Source organism: Tyto alba, unplaced genomic scaffold, assembly GCF_018691265.1.
Source record: "Tyto alba isolate M040663 unplaced genomic scaffold, T.alba_DEE_v4.0 Super-Scaffold_8, whole genome shotgun sequence".
NCBI classification, from domain to species: domain Eukaryota; kingdom Metazoa; phylum Chordata; class Aves; order Strigiformes; family Tytonidae; genus Tyto; species Tyto alba.
In genome coordinates this window covers 10,674,509-10,693,584 of record NW_024881329.1, presented here as the reverse complement: position 1 = coordinate 10,693,584, position 19,076 = coordinate 10,674,509, and the positions used below count along the sequence as shown (strand labels likewise).

Here is a 19,076-nt window from a genome sequence, read left to right as displayed (position 1 = left end):
TGTGCTCAGTTGACTCCAGCCCCCAGAAGATAGTGTAAGAGAGGCTTTTGATGGTATCTGGGGAGCGACACCACATTCCTGCAACCACAGTGCACAGAAGACAGCCACCACCTGGGGAAACCATCCTGAAGACTTTCTGGTGAAGGAAGAAACAGCTAAGAAAGGAACAAAGCAGGGCAAGCCACCCAGGAAGACCCTGAAACACACACTAATTAATTTAAAAGCTAGAGAACACGGTCAGAATTGAATCTGCAGGAGCCGTAGTGAAGCTGTTTAAGTACATCAGAACAGAAAGTAACATGGCTGAATGTTTGAATTTGAGAGCCTCACTAGAAGAATGGAGAGCAAACAAAACTCCTCAACTACAGTGAACTTTGATTTTGTACATTTCTTAGAAGAAGATTTACTAAAGGAAAAATTATAGTTCCTTGAAGAAATCAGAGTAAGAGTCACAATTCCAAACTATTCCAATGCAAATTAAATGGGAAGGGTAATAAGGAACAAACCTAGGTAGAACATCACCTCTTCTGCATCTCAAAAAAGCCCAAATGAAATATTATACAGTGTAGAAATTAGTACATATTAATAACTATGAATAAGAACAGCAAGAAAAGCACTGAAGCAGAAAAAAAACATAGTATTTAAATGCAGGACATTTTTGTATTTTTCCCAGACACACTAAAAGCATTCAGCACCAGTCAGGTTGCTTACACCTGAAGTCCTCACTGACAGCGAGCTCTAGGAACTCAGCCTTGGAGAAGAAAACATTGTAAGTATTCACATGAAAGAAATTTTCAAACTGGCTTTTGTCTGGTGAATCTTATCCCAGGACACTTAATCTGCTGACAGCTCCAAGACTGCTTTGATGAATTGTCTCAGAGCCTGCAGAGAACCACAAAGCAGCAAAAAGTAGAGTCTATCTTTAAACAGGAAGAGCTAGGAACTAAGTCAACCTGATTCCAGTATTTTTCCAACAACTTCAGTAAGCAAGCCTTTTAGCAACACTGCACTAGGGGGAAAGCTACTAACATCTATGTCAGATGGTAACAACTGTGATAAATAACAGAAGAATTTTGCTTTCGCTAAAAGTAATTAAACAATCACTTTTATCGAGTTAGGCTAAAGCTATTATTAGTACAACGATCCAAATTTTAAGAAAAGTAAAAGAATTTACTACTGGAAAAGAAAAGGGGGGGAATTGATCTGAGGAAACACCAACCCAAAAGCCCCCCCCCCCCCCCCTCCTTGGGATGCTCACCAGATGGTCCATATCAAAGGACAGTAACTCCTTTGCAACGGAATGAGAAAGAATAGCATGGGCCATCTCTGGGATCTCTTGTCCTTGAGATAAGAGAGGAACTGAAACCGCTAAGCCATAAAGACAAAGGTGCCCACAACCACCAGGAAGCACTGCGCAAGCATGATGGGAGGAATTTGGGGTGCGGGGATACGTTAATGATTTCTCAGAACTAATTGAAATATTCCCTCCCTACCCTTGGAGTAGTGATGCATATGTATTAGAGTAAATGAATATGTAACCTTTTATACAATAAAAAGGAGCCCCTTTGGCTCCAGAGGGCATGCCATTGCGCCCAGCACTGTATTCTTTGCTCCACTGACTTTGTCCCCAATAAAACCTTTTTTTTTTTATAGATATTCGTGGTCTTGTTTCTCACACAACCAACATGAGCATCAGTAAGCAACTTGTCAAACCTTTTACATCTACTTTCACAGCAGATAAACAGGCTTTTTGGAACAAAGATGCACCAAACTACAGCAGATGTCAAAAGACTTTGTGAATTCAGTATCTGACCATATTCTATTAAGTCAGGAAGGAAATTTTTCTTGTCCTCCTTGAATTTCATCCTTTATTTCCTTTTTTCCTTAGCTTGCTTCTCTGATTTAACAAGGCAGCTTTGAATTCTGAAGCTGTATATGATGTTAGCTGCATATATAATAAGCTTAATTTTACTCTCAAATTCACCATCCAGATTCATTAGAAGTACTGCAGAAGTAAGAGATGGGATGGCTCCTTAAAATGCTCTTCAGTGTAGCCTGCCGTTTTGACAGTGAACTGTTAAGTAGTTCTCTGACTGTGGTAGCCCAGCTAGTCAGTACCTAATCTACTGCCATTCTTCTCTAGGGAGCATGCAATCCCTAAGGACAAAAAATTAGGGTCACAGAGAGTTTAAGAAGTGTTTCTTTCCTGGATTCCCTTGAACAAAAGACAAAAGAAACAGTGCAAGGCTATATGAACAAAAAACCCAACACAGAAGTAAATTAACAGTTTTTAACTTTTACAGGTGCCTAAATATTCTCCAGAGGTAGCACAGATCATAGGATGCCAAGTTTAAGCCTACAGATGAGGCTTTCTTCTATAAAAATTCCCTTTCAAAGAGCCCTCTGAAGTAGTATACACATTCGAGGGACTGTAAACAACTGCTGGAAAACAATTAGATAAGAGCATATGTGTTTAAACCCAACGGATTAACATTTTCTGAGTCGTCTCATTTTAGAAATACTTCAAAATTATCCATCGGGGAATACATTTGATTTCTGAAAACAAAACTCATTCATAAACTACCATACTTTGGCATGACAGAAGAGCACACTTTCTGAGCAACACAAAGGCTACAAATGGTCTTATAGCTCCCAGAGTTATCACCAGCTCTAAACACTGCTGCTGAATAGCTGATATTTTAGAAAGCTTTCTGAGCAATAGAAACGACAAAACCCCCAAACAACACAACCAAAAACTGCAAACCCAAAAGTCCCAACCACCCCAACCAAATAGATAATATTTTAAAAAAAGTTTCTCCTTACTGCGCTTCCTCTCAAGACTATCACCTTAATTTCCTCTCAAAGTCCACTAAAAATCAGCTGCCACACCAGACACACCCCTGAAACAAATTCCAGCATGCAGATTCTTTCAAGAGTTTGGAGCCTGGGCTTTTCTACACTGTAAGCAACTGAGCCTACGTCACAGGCAACCTGAAACAGCCTCATCTGGGCAGTCTCAATCCACCCTGACAAGGCAGGGAACCCAGCAAGTCCTCTCCAGCCAACCCAGCGTAATGCCTCCGTTAACATCCATCAACCACCTTTTTCCCCTTGATGATGACAGTTATTTTGAAGGAAGACTCAGGTCATGTGTGTCTGCTATTTAAGAAAATTCAAGCAGTTTCTTCTGAAAAAGAATTAGCCCTTTACATTATAAGTAAAAGTGATGCTTGAAAGAAGATACCACACTGGTACAAGTTCTCAAACCTTTTCCAAGAAGTAAAGCTTATGAAAAGCTTGCTTTCTTATAGATACAAAAGATCACATACAGAAGTATTGATTCAGCAGAATGTGTCCAAGTATACAGTTAAACAAACATGTATGCTGTCAAAGCCTCATGCAGCCTGTGCAATAACTTAACTACTTAGTGTTTGCAAAAGTTTTCAAACAACAAAGAGGTAGTAATTAAAAAAATCCAGTTTCAGAATAGGACAGCATATTCTTCTGAGCATTACATATATATACATTCCCTTAACAAATGGGCAGAAGTGATCCCGGATTATTCTGTCTAGTAAGCCATATTTTTGGAGGTTCTTGGTTTTTAAAATTTAATCAGTAATACTGAATAAATACACAGTAATAGCTTTGAGCTCAGTCTGAAAAAAAAAAAAAAAAAAAAACCAAAATAACTTGCAGTTAGGATTTAGTAAAATGCTGAAAAGAACAGTCATTCTGTTTTTGATAGTATTTACACCGCTTTAAGGAAAGCTGTCAGTAGAGCAGTGTTGGACAGTGACTTACTGTGGAAGTTATTACAAGTATTCTTACCTCTGATCTACAAAAACAAATTTCCCATCTATTGCATGTCGAGAAACATATTCTGTAGGTTTCACCCTGATCTCACCGTTGACTGGCTGTGGTACTACATGAGGATGCAGCCGTCCAATTGCAACAAGACAGCTTAAATTACAACCCTCGTTATCTGGTTCATTATCTTCATCTAGTCCCATTTTTGTTGGCGGCCAGCTTTTTAAATATCCTGTACTATGAATAGTGCAAAAGCTTTTGCGGTCTGCTGTAAGAAAAAAACAAAAAACAAAAAACAAAAAACAAACAAACAAAACAAAAAAAAAAAGAAAAACAACAAACCAAAAAAGCAGTTAGGTCATGGATATTGCTTTGGAGAACTTGATCTCAGTTCTGCTAATAATGCATCTCCTCTCTCATCCAGGAATTTTGGGATACTGTTCACTAAGGGATTTTTCAGCACTCCTGCTTCAACGCAGCTCATCTGAGATATTTCAATAAACAATTTATCTCTCCAAAACCATTGTTTGTACTGAAACACCACATAGTTCAGACCAGGTTGCTTTTGATAATCTTTAAGTAGAAACTGCATCACATTTTATTACTTCAGCAAAGTATGGAAATAATCTAAAGGACTGTTTGAAGAAATTAGTATATTAATGAATAAACACGATGCCTTTTTCAACTTAACATGAGGCTCCTAAAAAAAAAAAAAAGGAACAATTTGTTTGGTAGAACATACACCATTTGGGAAATACAGGGTATAGCTATACATAGGGGTGAGGATGCAGATTCACAATGACAAGTAATACAGTCAATACCTGAAAGGAGAACTCATATTCCTCAGTACTGAGAAGGCCTTAAAACTGCAATGAAGATCTTAGAGAGGTAGAGTAAAAGGCTTACGCCTAACTGCACAAGCTGGTTTCCTCAGGGATAAGCACTAGAGCATGATCCAAGGTTGAAGCTGTGTCTGACCCTCTCAGGAAGTACTTGGGGCAGCTGTTATATCCAGAGACAAAACACTTAAATTGCCTTCTGTTCTCTAGTTGACACTTTCCACTTTAATACCAAGTGTATTATCCAAAGTACTCAAAGAAGAAATTTTCAAATTTGGACTAAATATATATTCCAACATGTCTAGAATAATACCCTACAGAGGACAAAAATATTACCAACTTTGATAATGTTATGACCAAAAACTTCTGGTGTAGAAATGCTGTGTTTCCAGTACCCAGAATGTACCAAAATCACAGATGAGCTCAGAATAAACTAATTTTTTAAGTTGGATATCCATCCAAATATCACTTGTCCAATACGGAGCAGCGAAACAGAATGCTAACAGCTCCTCTTTGCTGGGGATGGTGGCTAGAAGGTCAAGACTGAATGTGATATAAACAGTGTCTGAAGAAGATGCAATAACCACACCAGAACTGTCAGCACAAACTTCCTGAAAAAATTTCAAGTAAGTAGAGAGGATAATTTGACTTTATATGCTAATACAGTGTGTAAGAACTACAGGAGGGGGGGGTGGGGTGTGTGAGGGGGGGAGGAATTATGAAGAAGTAACAGACCTAGACATAGTTCAATATCTTAATAAGAAACACTGACAGTGTTCAATAAATGAAAAAAAAAAAAAAAACAAAACAAAACAAACAAACAAAAAAAGAAAACACAAACAAAAAAACCCCAACACAACAAGAAAAAAACACAACCCCAAACCCACAAACCACTGCAATAAGCAACTGTATAAAAAAAAAAAAAAAGCATGACAGCTATTACATTTGGTAAAAAAATGCCTAATTGTTACCTTTCTTCTTTGAACAGGTTGAAGGAAAATCCTTATCTTCTACTTTCACTGAAGGTCTATTGCACTTCATCCTACAAAAGAAGGACCGTCTTGCTCCGGAACACAGTCGTGATGGCCCAGGTGTTATATCAGTTTTAACTGGGAGTCCAGCTGTAGCAAAGAGAAAAAGTGAGGAAGCCTCCTTTGTCAGGTAAAAAGTTAACCATACAACGAATGATTACAATGTTTCAACTTTGCTGAGATTTGCACAGAAGTCCTTTGATAAATCTTCTGCTTCCAAGGAAGGGTTTTTGGAGATTTTCATGTAAGCGAGTACATGCAAGATTCAGCTAACCATATCAACATTAAAATTTCTGATTACACTTTCTAGCATGAAAACATTGACGCAATCTTGAGAACACAGGGTTCTAAATGCAAAGGTTAGCAAAAGATGTTACAAATCCACGCAAGTTTTGCAATAAACGTTGTGATTTCTTTGAACACTAATCAACTGGTTAAAAATAGAAAGAAATTATTTACTCATAACCAGGGCAGTACTTCATACATCATCACTCAATAGGCCCATGATCCTTCCGACTGGAAGACTTTTCTATCACAACACCCGCCCAGAGAGCACATACAGTGCAGAGGAGGCCCAGTGTCGTTCTGGGTCCATCTCAGCTGGTGTGTTTCTAGACATCACATATTTCTTATGTTCTGACAGAAGGAGGCAGTGAACTACACAGGGACTGCAATTCCCCAAGACCTCCAATTATGTTTAAGGAGTCTCTCTAGCCTCTCTAAAGTAAATGCACATGAAGATACCTTAACAATAAGTCCTGACTTTTATTATATACTTGCAGGAGATTTAGACTCTTTTCTGTGGAAAAGAACTGGAGAAACACAGTACCAACACACACATCAACTCTGGGCACCAACAGAAGAGTGCTGGTACAATCAGAGCTCCAGGAAGATGCCTGGCATGCAGCACCAGGAGCACAGGCTTGCATCACCAACGCCAGTGATGCGGCTGGAGCTCCAGGGAACGATGCTCCAAGAGCTGATGGAGGATTTAAGTCACATTGCAACTTTCCCACAGCTTGCTATCCACTTCAATATTTCTGCATGGCAGTATGTATAAATGAACAGCTATAAGCATGTACAAAAACTTATAGGGCCCTGTGGGCTTTTAATGCAAGGAGGAAAACAACAATGCCTATGTTTTGGTATAAAGTATACCTCCCTTAAAACTAGAATTGAGTGAGGTCACACTGTCCTGTACCACATGGACTCTAAACTGTTGTCCAGTGGTGAGAATACAAGCTGTGCTTGCGTCACTCATGCCAACATAAAAATAAATGCATACATACATACTAGTACTCTTTAAGAATGTAAGTTCTTGCAATTCTACCAATTAGTCTACCATAGCAGATGGGAAGACTGTAATTCATAGTATTTATTTTTGCCTTAACTTTGTCAGAGGCATACAAAAAAAGGAGCTAGCACTGGATATACACACTTGACAGCCAGACAAAACCAGGAGCCAGAAAAACTTCAGCTGATCCAGCTAGAGCCTCTAGGCTCTCTCCCCCGGAATGATCTCTCTCAGCTTCAGTTTCTGAAGTTGAGCTGGTGGCTTCTTGGAGATGAGATCCTAGAGATTTCTCCTCCTGACAAGCATGAGACTTAATGACCTGTAAATCTGCAGTTGTAAGATAACACCTTCTACTTAAGCAATTCAGACTCCTGTTATGAGAGTGAATTAAACACCCACTCACCTCAAAAGCAGCAGAGATACAGAACTACTTTAAAATACCACAGTGGAATACAGCTAAGACATAGCAGGAAATTATTTCAAGGACCAGGTTAAAAATGTAAGAGAAGTATTAGGTCATTGATGAAAGTGGCAATAAGTAATAAATAAAAGAATCCTCTATCTTGACTGACAGCTAAGGACTACCAAAATAATACTGAGTGTATTCTGACCGTTGAGAATGACAGACTAGAACAAATGCTTTGAGTGTTTTAACAGGAAAAATTAAACCTTTGATGCCCGGAAAAAAGAGAGGATACCTCACAAGCGAATCCAGTGAAACTAATGCATCTATACTGCAGTGCATGACAAACCTACTAGCTTCTACATTCAGGTACCTGTTTCACACTTTGGTTTGGTTTTCGGTTTTGGTTTGGTGGGTTGTTTTTTTTTGTGTGTTTTCCCCCTGTCTTTAAGCTAAAACTTCCTTGGCATGACACACAACCCAAACAGCACCCCACACACACACTTCTGACATTAGGCAAATATTCAGAAACAGTGAATCTGGCTACATGTCACTGTTTTTCAATGGTTGTAAAACTTACTTTTTGCATCTATAAGCCTTTCTCGTGGCGCAGTATCAGAAGAAGAGAGCTGCTCCTTCACTTTGGCAATGTCTTTAGGATGAAGGTAATCAAATAAACTTTGACCAATCAAATCATTCTGTTGAGATTGAATATTCAGTCAAAACTTCAAACAATTGTTTAGTATATTTTCCTCAATGTTAGCATCCATTACAAACAATCCTTTTACACATAGGTCTAACCAAGGAACATCAAACACCTGAGATCCTGGATTTAATAGAAGGTATGTTTTCTCTGTTATGACTACATTACTGTGTAATTTATTTCATTATTTTTAGTAAGAGTTTTGCAGAAATGGCATGCTCAATCCACCACCCCCCATTATTCTCGTTCCTCTTCAGTCTCCCTTCATATGCTACATATTTGAAGGAAAAAGTCATAATTGCAAATGTTCTCTTTCAATATTTACATGATGAGTAGGTATTTAGTATATATCTAACTAAAGGCTGGTCGAGGAAAACTTTTGAAGCTAATACAGTTTTTAAATTTGGTAAGAAGGGCAGATGACAGAAAGAATGAAGAATATTATTTACACACTATATGGTGCAAGTTAAGCCTCATGTTAAGCATGTATTAAAAACCTGGCTTTGGTATAATTGCTTCCTAGTTTCCATCAGTATGTATGCTAGCAAGACTAGAACAGACAGAAAAAAAACTAAGTAAAAAAACTCTTGTGAAATTATTGGAAGAACCTCAGACTGATTTTTCAGTGTTTGCTTACATTCCCAATTAGATAATGCTTTTGAAAGCCTGAAGGTAAGTTCCTGATCAGAATGCATCAATCGGTGAAGTAAATTTAGTTCCTTTTCACCTCCTTAGTTTGAATGGAAATCAGAAACAATCTCTAATGACATTGCAGAGAAGATCTTTCTTTGCAACAAATCTCAGCTTTCAAGACAGGCTATTCACATAAATAGCCCTTCAAATAAATGCATAACCATAAATAAAGCTTTCAAATTTTTTATGGCCTAAAATTACTTAAAATGGAAAAGAATACCTGACTGTAGTTGAGAATCTTGAAGACAGATTCTGAAACAAACAGTATCTTCCCTCTGTCACAGCCCACAACAAAAAGAAATCCATCTGCTGCCTAATTAGAAAAAAAAAGAAAAAAAGAAAATTACTAAGTTATACATCCTTACTGCATCATTATGACCTTTAAAACCACTTTGTATACAGTATAATTTCTACGCTAGGAGAGCTGTCTTAACATTCAGAGATAACTGAGTCAAGAGGCAAGATATGAAATTACAATAAAGTTTTTTTTTGCATCTGCAAATATTTTTGGCATCATTCTGGGCATGATGCCCAGAATGTAAAGTCACTTTCATGGGAAGAAAGAATCCATGTCTTGTCCGATAATATTATGATTATGCCTTCAAATTAAACTATTATTTTATCTGTATTTATTCTATAGTTCCTCTTTTAGAAACCAAATATAACCTGGATATTTATTTATGTGCCTGTAGGCAAGTAATTCCTATTTCAATAGTACTCTTTTACAGTCACACACAGGATTAAGCCCTAATTTCGTGCCTTTAGAGTTACAATGCTGCAGAAATTAATTTCTGCATATGCTGCATCTGCACACTGAAGTTCTTCACAAATTACACGAGCTACTACAAAAGCCTAACTATTGACAAATGATACATACTCTCCACGCTATAAAAGAAGTATACAGCAAGCAGCCAAACATAGTGAGTCATGTTACATTGGTAACCTCAAAAAAAGGTGTTCATTACATCATTGCATGCTGAAAAATCATGTCAGGATAACCCATGGCAGAAACTCTGCAAGAAAATAATTTATATCATTTTGGTTAATTCCATAAAATAACTGAAGATTCTGATGGTTACCATCAAAATACCAGTTTCCTCAGATGTCCCTCTTAAATCTTGCTGCTTAAATTAAGAGACAGCAGTCATTGTTAAAATCCACTGACTTTATGCAGTAGTCTTGCAGATTTCTTCATTATCCTCCATAACCAGAACATTAAGCTGAGATACAAGGCAGAAAAATACTGCTGTTTTGCTTTGGGAGAGTTAAACTCACAGCTGTAAATATGTCTGAATTAAAAGTTGAAACATACCCTGAGAATAAGATGTTTTAACTCATCATCTGATAGAAAAGCAGGCTTATAGTTTGCTTCTGTATATGGGTTTGTAGCACCTAAAGAAAACAAACAATCCCCATATCACAAACTTAACAATACACACTGAAAGGAGCAATTTTCCTTTGGCTCCTCCTTATTCATAGCAGGTTTTCTTTAAAATGAAAGTTGCTTTTTGGTTTTGCTTTACTATCAACATAAGCTCTGCTGGTATTAATTTAAAAATGGATTAAGCTTTTTTTGCTAAAATTCAAATACTGCACTATGTAGTAATGCAAATTAAATGCCTTCTGAGATATAAAAGTGTTCCTTCATATATTTTTTAACCCAAATGCTGTCCTTGTTTTATATTAGTCTCAGAAATAGAAATGAAAAATAAGAGATAAATAAGAATAAAAACTTTCAATATATTACTTCTCTTCAGAACTTAGTAAAACATGACAAGGTCATGCAAACAGATTGTCACTTAGGAACTTACAAATCAGTTCTCTCATTCCATGCCAAAGAAAAAACAGCATTGGAATGACATCATCTCACAATGCCAAAATCCTCAAATTAGCAGTAAATGAGGCAGGTATTTATGAAATAGTCAAATCAGTAAACACTGAAGTGCCATGAAGGAGTAACCTAATCAAATGACAGTGGCGGAAAAAGTTAAACCTTTCAAAAACACTGGGATAAATATGACTGGAAGACAAAGGTCTCCTAGAAACTAGAACAGTGACTCTTTTTTTAAATTAGTTGCACCCCTATCTTTTCTCAGGGACACATTTCTTGAAGGCTTAAGCTTTCACCATTATCACCAATTGTACTCAAGCACCGATTCACTCATACATGAAGTTTTAGAACATACGGTAATTTGCAACAACCTCAACTCTTCTAACGCACATGTTTCCTACCAGGTGCTTGTAACAGAAACTGGTTAAAAAGACTAAAATTGAATTTTCAAAGTACTCTCCAATCTTTCACACACAGCTAAAGGTACAAACACAAACCTCACAAGCCCTGTAGGAATATTACTTACCCCTAAAATCTAACCTCTCTATCCAACAGGTTTCACACATTGCCTGATTAAGAGCACTGCTCAATGCTACACAAGGCTGAACTTAAGCCCTTTGTTCCCTCCCCCCATCTGCCTCAGCTGCCTTGCTTTTGCTGAATCTAGCAATGGTGATCAATCAGGTCAGATGATGAAAAATTATTCTTTTTTCATCCCCAAATTCCCCAGTCAGATCAGGATATTGGACCATGAACCAGCAAGCTATAAATGAACACACAGCATCAAGTGCTAAGAAAAGGGGAGAAGTCCTCCCAAAACATATTAACTTACTCCTTTTTGGAAAAAAGGGCAACAAAGGGAGAGAAAAAGTATGGCTTGGGGGAAATCTCATTTTGCTATCCTCTTCCAGTCCTGCCCCATTCCCTCCCAGACAACTTACCACGTAATGTCTTCATATGCTGGACAGCCATTCTCAATACAGTGAGTTTATCTAGCTTTCGAGACATAGCGTTGCACGTTGGTACCAAAGATGCCAGTTCGTCTATAAAACTGTTCATTTTATCTCTACGCCTTTTTTCAATTTGACTATGAGCCTCCCTAAACAAGTAAGATGGTGAGAAAAACCAGAAAATAATGGAAAAATAAATAATATTTTTATATCCCTAAATTCAGTATAACAAAACCACAAAAACTAACCTCCTCCTGATAATTAAGTTACTACTTATCCTTGTGAAAAGGACATCCACATGTAGAGTTCTTCAGACATTTTACATTCATTATTTTGGTAAGTTATAAGCAATAGGAAAGGCTGCAGCACATGGTTCTGCTTTACCAGAATACACATATAATGCTGGCCATATAGTGCACTGAATCCTCAGTCCTGAAACAATCCACTAAAGAGCACGACATTATCTAAAGATTTCTACTGTACCCCACTTTTTTTCTTAGCACATACACTGAAACATAACTAGAATCATAAAGGTCACAGATAAGCAAATGCCAGTGTATATAAATACTGAATAAAGCACTCAATTAGGAATTTGTAATTGGTACAGTATATGAATGCACTAAGTATTTAAACTACCTTTTGCGGCAATGTAAATCTTCTACTCATCCTACAGCTTTCCACCTGAAGTACTTGAGATACTTCTGAAATATTTGAGATACCTCTGAAGTAAAAATCTTCCTAATCCAAAAAAATTATGATAAACACTAAATAATTTAACATTTCATTTATATTTTCTCATAATGAAGAGTCACTGTTGACACTTTTACAACCCATTATCAAGTATGAAAGAAACAAGATATAGAATGTTATCAGAAACACAGAGACTTCAATTTCAACATTAATGAAGTGACTAAAACAAAGTTACCTACCAAATCAGTATTTTCACAAAACTATATGCATTTTATACATGAAAAATGTTAACAGTGCAAAGATATGGAAAAGAGGTCAAAGCTAGAAAAAAATATTTTCAGGCTAAGAAACACATGCAAATAGTTCATATATGAAAAAAGCAAGAGATAACTCTTTTCAGTATACTTGTTTAGAGTATTACCTTGCATTTTTTATCCTGCCTTGTTGGTCTGTATACTCCAATCTGTTGAGAAATTATATCACAAAGTTACAGTATTGAAAAAACTAAACCAAATTATTTTAATGAATCTTACATACCTACTGATCCTCATTAAAATATTTTTTTTTTAAATTTGTATACTTACTTAACCTTTCTTCAGAAAGTATCATTACTTGTAATGCTGGGGCTCAAAGTGTTGTGGTATTTTGTTTAATTTTTTCAACAATCTTAAGCCTCTGTCCCAGCAAAGAAACCATCTGGGACATGACCATGAGTATCTACACACAGGATCCTATGTCAGTACTGTGGAACTAACATTTTAGTGGCTGTATCACTTGTACCTTCCATGTTGGTCATCCTTATCTGTATCCATACCTTCCCTGCAGAAACAGAATAAAGCAATATATCACAAATTAAGCAGGATTAGCAAAACTGTTATCAAACACCCATAAAATCAAAGTATTCCGGTTATCTTTAAGTCATAAATACAAAAATAAGAATATAAAAGTGAGAACCTAAAAGGACTAAAGAAGTTGTATGGTTTTTGTAGTCTTAAAACATTTTCTTAAATTAGTTGTTTTCTTCGAAGCTAACAAAATGGCACAGTTTGATATGTTTGACAGTAAAACATGCTGCAGTTCAAAGATATCATCTGTTATAAAAATGGCTTCCAGTTAACTGGGGGGGGTGGAGTGAGGTGGGGGAAAGGACATATCAAAGCAGAAATTTTTCATGCCTTCATCAGAAATAGGGCTACTAACTTGCATTTACTATAGTTAAAAGTTCAACCAGAGGCAGTTATAAAAGTGCCTAGGCATAAAATTCACAAATTGCCCTGAATTATTTTGTGCAGATGCCTGTGTGTTCTACATTTTAGTTTGCCTTGTGGTAGCTGATTTTGGGGTAGGAGATTGTAATAGTCCAGACCAACGAACCACTGGAGATGACCAAATGCATGGGCAGAGAGACTGTACAAAACCAACCAGGCACAGTTTAAATCAGTACAACTTTCAGTGTAGATACATGGCTTACCTTTGTCTCAACATGGAAAAAAAAGTAAGGAAGGAGGCATGAAGAACTAAAAGGATCCCCCCTATTACATTTTAATATTGTAACCATACATACTGAATTAAGGAGATGAAAGTGTAAGTTTTTATAGCCATATCTGGTAAAAAAAGTTGAATGCTTGAGACTATAATACTGTTAGACAAAAGAATTAGGAAGAGGATGGTTTGATATATATAAATCTGTACAACTCTGTTTAAATGGAAACTCTTAAGACTGGCTTATTCTGGTTTAATTCTTACTTGCAAATTTTAAGTAAATGGGAGGGAAAGGCAAGGAAAAGCATCTTTTTCCAGCAAAACCAATTATTAAAATATTCATACTTACTCAAAAGGAAAGCCATCAAGTCTGAAAAGAAAGAAAAATAAAGTACACCATATATAGGAAATAAGAATAATGTCTTGCATTTTCTGTTGAAATTCTCAAGCTAATTTATATTCTATTTTAAATGAAAAGCACAATGAAAACAAGACAATAGCAGTGAACATATTCTAAGGAAATAAGCTTGTTCAAATTAATCTGCTTCTCAAAAGAGTAATTCTGCTTTTTAAAAAAAGATGGCACAGTTCATTACACTTAATGTGAAAAACGAGCAAAACAACTAACTTAAATTATGTTATACAAATCACTGAGATACTGTTTCATCTTCAGAAATTAAAGATCTGTGCTTTATGCCTGTTGCCCTTGTGGTTAGATAAATGGGATTTCAGAGGACTCTAAGGCCAGAAGTAAAAAAAAACCAACCAACCAACCAAACACCACCACAACTTATCCCAAGTTTCTCAGTTTTTGATTCTGCCCAGAAGGACAGATGAACATTTTCCTGTAGTCAGTACTAAGTCCTAATTCTGAACTTTATACAGACTTTATTACATCATAAGGAAATTAAACAGAATTTCTACATGCTGCTGGCATGTCTAGTTTTTCACGTTATTTACTGCGCTTTTAAATCAATTATCTTTGTGATTAGTTTTTAAAAGAAGTCTGAATAATGCTAAAGGTTTTCTTCATGTCTCAGTTTGCACTTTTAGTTACTATCTTAGTCAATGTCTCACAGCACTGCTGATGCTCGCAAGGAAATAGTCTAGAATAGGACTTAGAAATGAAGCATCAGTTTTCCACTCATGACGCTACCCTTAGCTACAGGATGCTTGTTGTGACAAAACTCATTTCAGTCTTAGTTAAACCCAGAAAGCAAAATCTAAAAGAGGTACAAGGTAAGTTACAAATACTTCAGGATAGTTTCTTTTCTTATCATGTATTATTTCAACTGAAAACACTACTCCCAAGGAAATAAATTAACTGTTTATAGACCTGTGCATGAAGGCTTAGATTCCAGCATTTGATTAAAACAGACTGTAGTGGAGAACAGACAACCTTTGCTGAAGTGACAGCAATAAGCTGGACAGAAATTTTCCTAAAGGAGTGGCAGCAGAAAGAATTGAAAAGAAGCTGGTGTGGAGAGCTGGAAGTGCAGCTGATCAATATGCTCGCCTGTGCTTGAGAGGTGAACGAAGAGCCACACTAAATCAGTCAGGTTCTGCCCTCCTTATTCCCTACCTTCACTGGTAAATGAAGCATAAAACTGGACACTAAGACAATATTTGTAAAAAATAGATTGTTAACAGCCAGCAAAAGCTGAAAAGTAGCATTTCTAAACATTTATCAATACACACATGTAGAAGGAGGGACTAAAGATGTCTACCTTAAGTTGTCTTATAAATTGGAATATTTACTAGCTACCATTTCCTTTCCAACACAACATGAACTATGGTATGAGGACAGCTGTTGTAAACTTATTTTACTTAGGATTCAAGGAAATAGTGGTTTCACATATTTAAAAAATGCACACACAACCTAAAGGACAGAATTATAACTTGCAAGAGAAAACTGCCTTTTGGAAAAGAGGACTTAAGCAATGCTTCCTACCCAGAAGAATAAAGATGGAGAAATCCTTTCTAGAGAAGAGGAGGTTGGTAAGATTGAGGCTGTTCACTGAATCTTGTAGTAGTCAATTCAACTAGAGGGAGTCGTGTACTTTTCAGGAAAACTAGATGCATATTAGAGAAGGTACATACGCATTATGTTTGTGGTCTTTAAACAGTACTTAAAGTTTTGTAAGTTCTAAAAAGAAGTCCTACGCACAGGGAACCTAATTCTTAATTGCCATGCTCCGCATGGATTAAAAATGCTACCCCTCCCTGCAAAAAGAACTGCCAACAATCCAAAGGCCCACAAGGATAAAATTTGTGCTAAGTTACATAAAAATGGACTACGTAGCTGTATTAATAATGGATGGGACCCACTCACAACATACCCCGCAGCTAGACTTTGTAAAGTTACAATACATACGAGGTTTGCATAGTGACAGTGTAAGTAGGCTGGTCTTTGTGTACCTAGTATAGAAGACCTTACACATTTGGAAATTTTACTGTGACCTTCACTATTCTAAAGCAGAGTTGGTGTGATTTCTTTCTATTTCAAACACCTGTGCCAAGAGAAGCAATGGCTTGGACAGTGCTTCTGAGCACTGCTGTTAGCAAGATTCCCTTCAAGACAAGCACCTTTCTTGAAACAAAACCACATTCTAATGTTGATTCAGAAGAAATCAAGTTTTTATTTTGTCAGGAATAATAGCCTACAGTCAAGAACCAATACAAGATTAAATCAGTTGATTAAATGAAAGGCAGATCTACGGCCCCAAACCAGAGGCCATCCAGATTCATAGTCAGCTGGGACACCAAAATAGCTTCATCAGGCAAAGGTTGGCAGCACACTGATAGGAGATGACTAAAAAGGCAAAAGATAGGTGAAGAAAAGGAACTATTCCCAGTTTTGCTTCTTTTTAATGACTTTATTATCCTCCCTCCTGCCAGTCAGACATTCTATTTCCTATATAAATGATCAATATAATCAACCTTCACACTACACATTTCATCAGTATTAATTTCCAACCCCATCAACCAAAGGGTTTTTTTCCTCAGCCTTGTGTCATCTGATAGCCCTCAATTCTAGCTGGAAGGTGAAGGCTTTATTTTTATTATTAAATAAGGAACTTTGCTTTTAGTGTATAGTTCTTTATTAAAAACTTTATGACAGGTTGTCAAGAAAAGGTTATTTTAAAATTGCTATAAATATTTCTATCATCTCCCCCACTGTATTGTTGTGTTACAACCTTTTTTTAGCAGTGTTAAATCAAGAGAACTCCAACTTACTGATAATCTGTAGAGCTTCCCTTTCTTTTCCTATTACAATCCATTCCTGAAGTGCTAAGGGAACTGGAGATCAAGTCAGCAGGGTCTGGTGACATAAAGTCACTAATTGTAGAAGATATGTCCATCCTTTGGTCTGCCATTGGATTCTGTAATGTTAGGGGGAAAAAAAAAAAAAAAAACAAACAAAAACAATCCAACCAAAGAAACGCTGCATTAAGAGAAGCAGAAACTTACATATTTTTAACAAAAAAAAAAAAAACAAAACAAAACCAAACAGATCTCAAACTCACTATTCTTAAAAACTGCAAAAATTACAATTCTATTATTTTCTTTTGCCATAAAGCAGATAAGCAATTTCTCCTTTTCCAGTTACTGGTGTGTTGAGTATTATAGACAAACCATGACCATTCTCAAAACACATTACTGAACACAATTGTTTTTAAAGAATCGTCAGCGTAATCTTTAACTAAACCAGGTTTACTTTTATGTTAACTAGACAGCCAACTGCTTCTACTTCACATAAATAAAGGGTAAGTTCTGTCTGTGTTTACCTGACTGGGAACATTAGTTTAAGTGTGTCAATCAATTTGAAAATCATATTATCAAAGCTCATAAGCTTTGAGAGTTCTAATTCCACCCAATTCCATGGAACAGAATTCAGAAGATTTCCGCAGAAAATCAAGTCAAACACCTCTACCACAGCAGACCCCACAAATAAAAAACTAATAACCCAATGATGGTCCAAGAAGACTAGTTAAAGGTACAAATGAATCTGATTAGCTTTTTCATCCAAAACATACACATTTTAATCCTCTAAACTGCAAATAATTATATTGTCGGAAGAAAACCTGTGTGAAAAGTTCATTCATTCAACTGTGAAACAGTTTTTACCTGAAAGTCTGTCTTGGAAGCCTAGATCCACCTGGGGAAAGATGATGATGCTCAGCCTGAAGCAGCTGATCACCTTAAAACTCTTTCGTGCCTCATATTCTGTTAGTCAAGTACTTTCAAAAACCTGAATGGGAAGAAAAACAAGCTTAAACACTTTCAAAACAAGCTTGTTTAGAACAATTGTTTTAGACACAGTTCACACAGCGAATAGATGTTTTCTACTAGAACTACTAAATGATCGAATTTTAATTTCCTTATAAAGTGTAGAAGCTTTTTCCATCGTCAAAAGGATTATATATCGGGATGTGCACCTCCAATGGCCCAAGCTCAGGAACAGAAGGAACCTCTTCAGCATCACTTCCTTTTGGGCACTGCCTATCATTTTTTAGTCTTTACATAAAACCCCTCTGCTCACAAACAACGATCAGACCTGAACACCTTTGTTGTCAGGTGAGACCAGAATGAGTCAAACTGCTGTAACAGGGCAAAATACAGACTTATCCATTTACTCCTGGCTGACTCACTTTTAGGGTGTTCATAGCAGTAAGGCAGTTTGGGCTTGGCTTACTATTTTCCTTGTAACAGCAGTTGGCATTTTCAAAGGTAAGGGGGTTAAACATTGTTCTATTCCACAGGCTTCAAGTTTTAAACAAAATCTACACCCCTTACTATAACTCAAGTCCTCAACTGTGTCTCCCAACTCCACTGTAAGCTTAGGGACTGGCCTGCAGGTGGATGTCCTTCCCTTCCATTCTGCTGTCACAAAACGGGTTTTTCAGCAAAGCTTATTATGCAAGACTTAAAAACTGTTTTAAGCATACCTCCTGCAAAAAACCCTGCCAAGTCTTTTGAGTATACTGTTTTCTGGTTAATGCATCTGTGAACATCGTGACTGACTTTCCAACCTGTGATGACAGCAGAACTTCCAAATTACACTGATCAGCAATCTTCCATGACACACTCAGAAGTTCGCAAGTCAACCAACCGATATTCTGTCACCATGACCACATTATAACCCATTTACTGAATCACGCATATAGACGTGTTAAGAGTTATAAGCCAACAGAATCCTCACAAAATCCAAAGTCAAAGGTATCATTTTCTTCATCTCTGTCAAAATAGCACATTCCGAATTTATTTCAGAAGTTTAAATTATCTAAGTCACTGGTCCTGCTATGGTAATAGCAGTGAGGATCACAGCTCTTAAATCTAAGGTCAGGCAAGT

At 36.7% G+C, this 19,076-nt stretch overlaps 1 protein-coding gene across 9 annotated transcripts in view; it reads right to left on the bottom strand.

Annotated features, from left to right (window-relative positions):
* ARNTL (aryl hydrocarbon receptor nuclear translocator like) overlaps positions 1-19,076 on the bottom strand; it is a 51,902-nt gene that overhangs the window by 9,153 nt on the left and 23,673 nt on the right. For 7 of the 9 annotated variants that reach the window (XM_042785329.1, XM_042785328.1, XM_042785327.1 and 4 more), the window contains 11 exons: positions 17,852-17,975; positions 16,961-17,106; positions 14,073-14,093; positions 13,022-13,060; positions 12,663-12,704; positions 11,543-11,700; positions 10,083-10,162; positions 8,991-9,083; positions 7,955-8,072; positions 5,618-5,767; positions 3,829-4,075 (listed from right to left, as the gene is read on the bottom strand). In XM_042785329.1, the coding sequence (XP_042641263.1) occupies positions 3,829-4,075; positions 5,618-5,767; positions 7,955-8,072; positions 8,991-9,083; positions 10,083-10,162; positions 11,543-11,700; positions 12,663-12,704; positions 13,022-13,060; positions 14,073-14,093; positions 16,961-17,100 (1,088 nt within the window). In that variant the 5' untranslated portion in view covers positions 17,101-17,106; positions 17,852-17,975. Of the gene's footprint in view, positions 1-3,828; positions 4,076-5,617; positions 5,768-7,954; positions 8,073-8,990; positions 9,084-10,082; positions 10,163-11,542; positions 11,701-12,662; positions 12,705-12,996; positions 13,061-14,072; positions 14,094-16,960; positions 17,107-17,851; positions 17,976-19,076 lie in introns of those variants that run through there. The other 2 variants (XM_042785330.1, XM_042785331.1) reach the window with 2 other exon arrangements.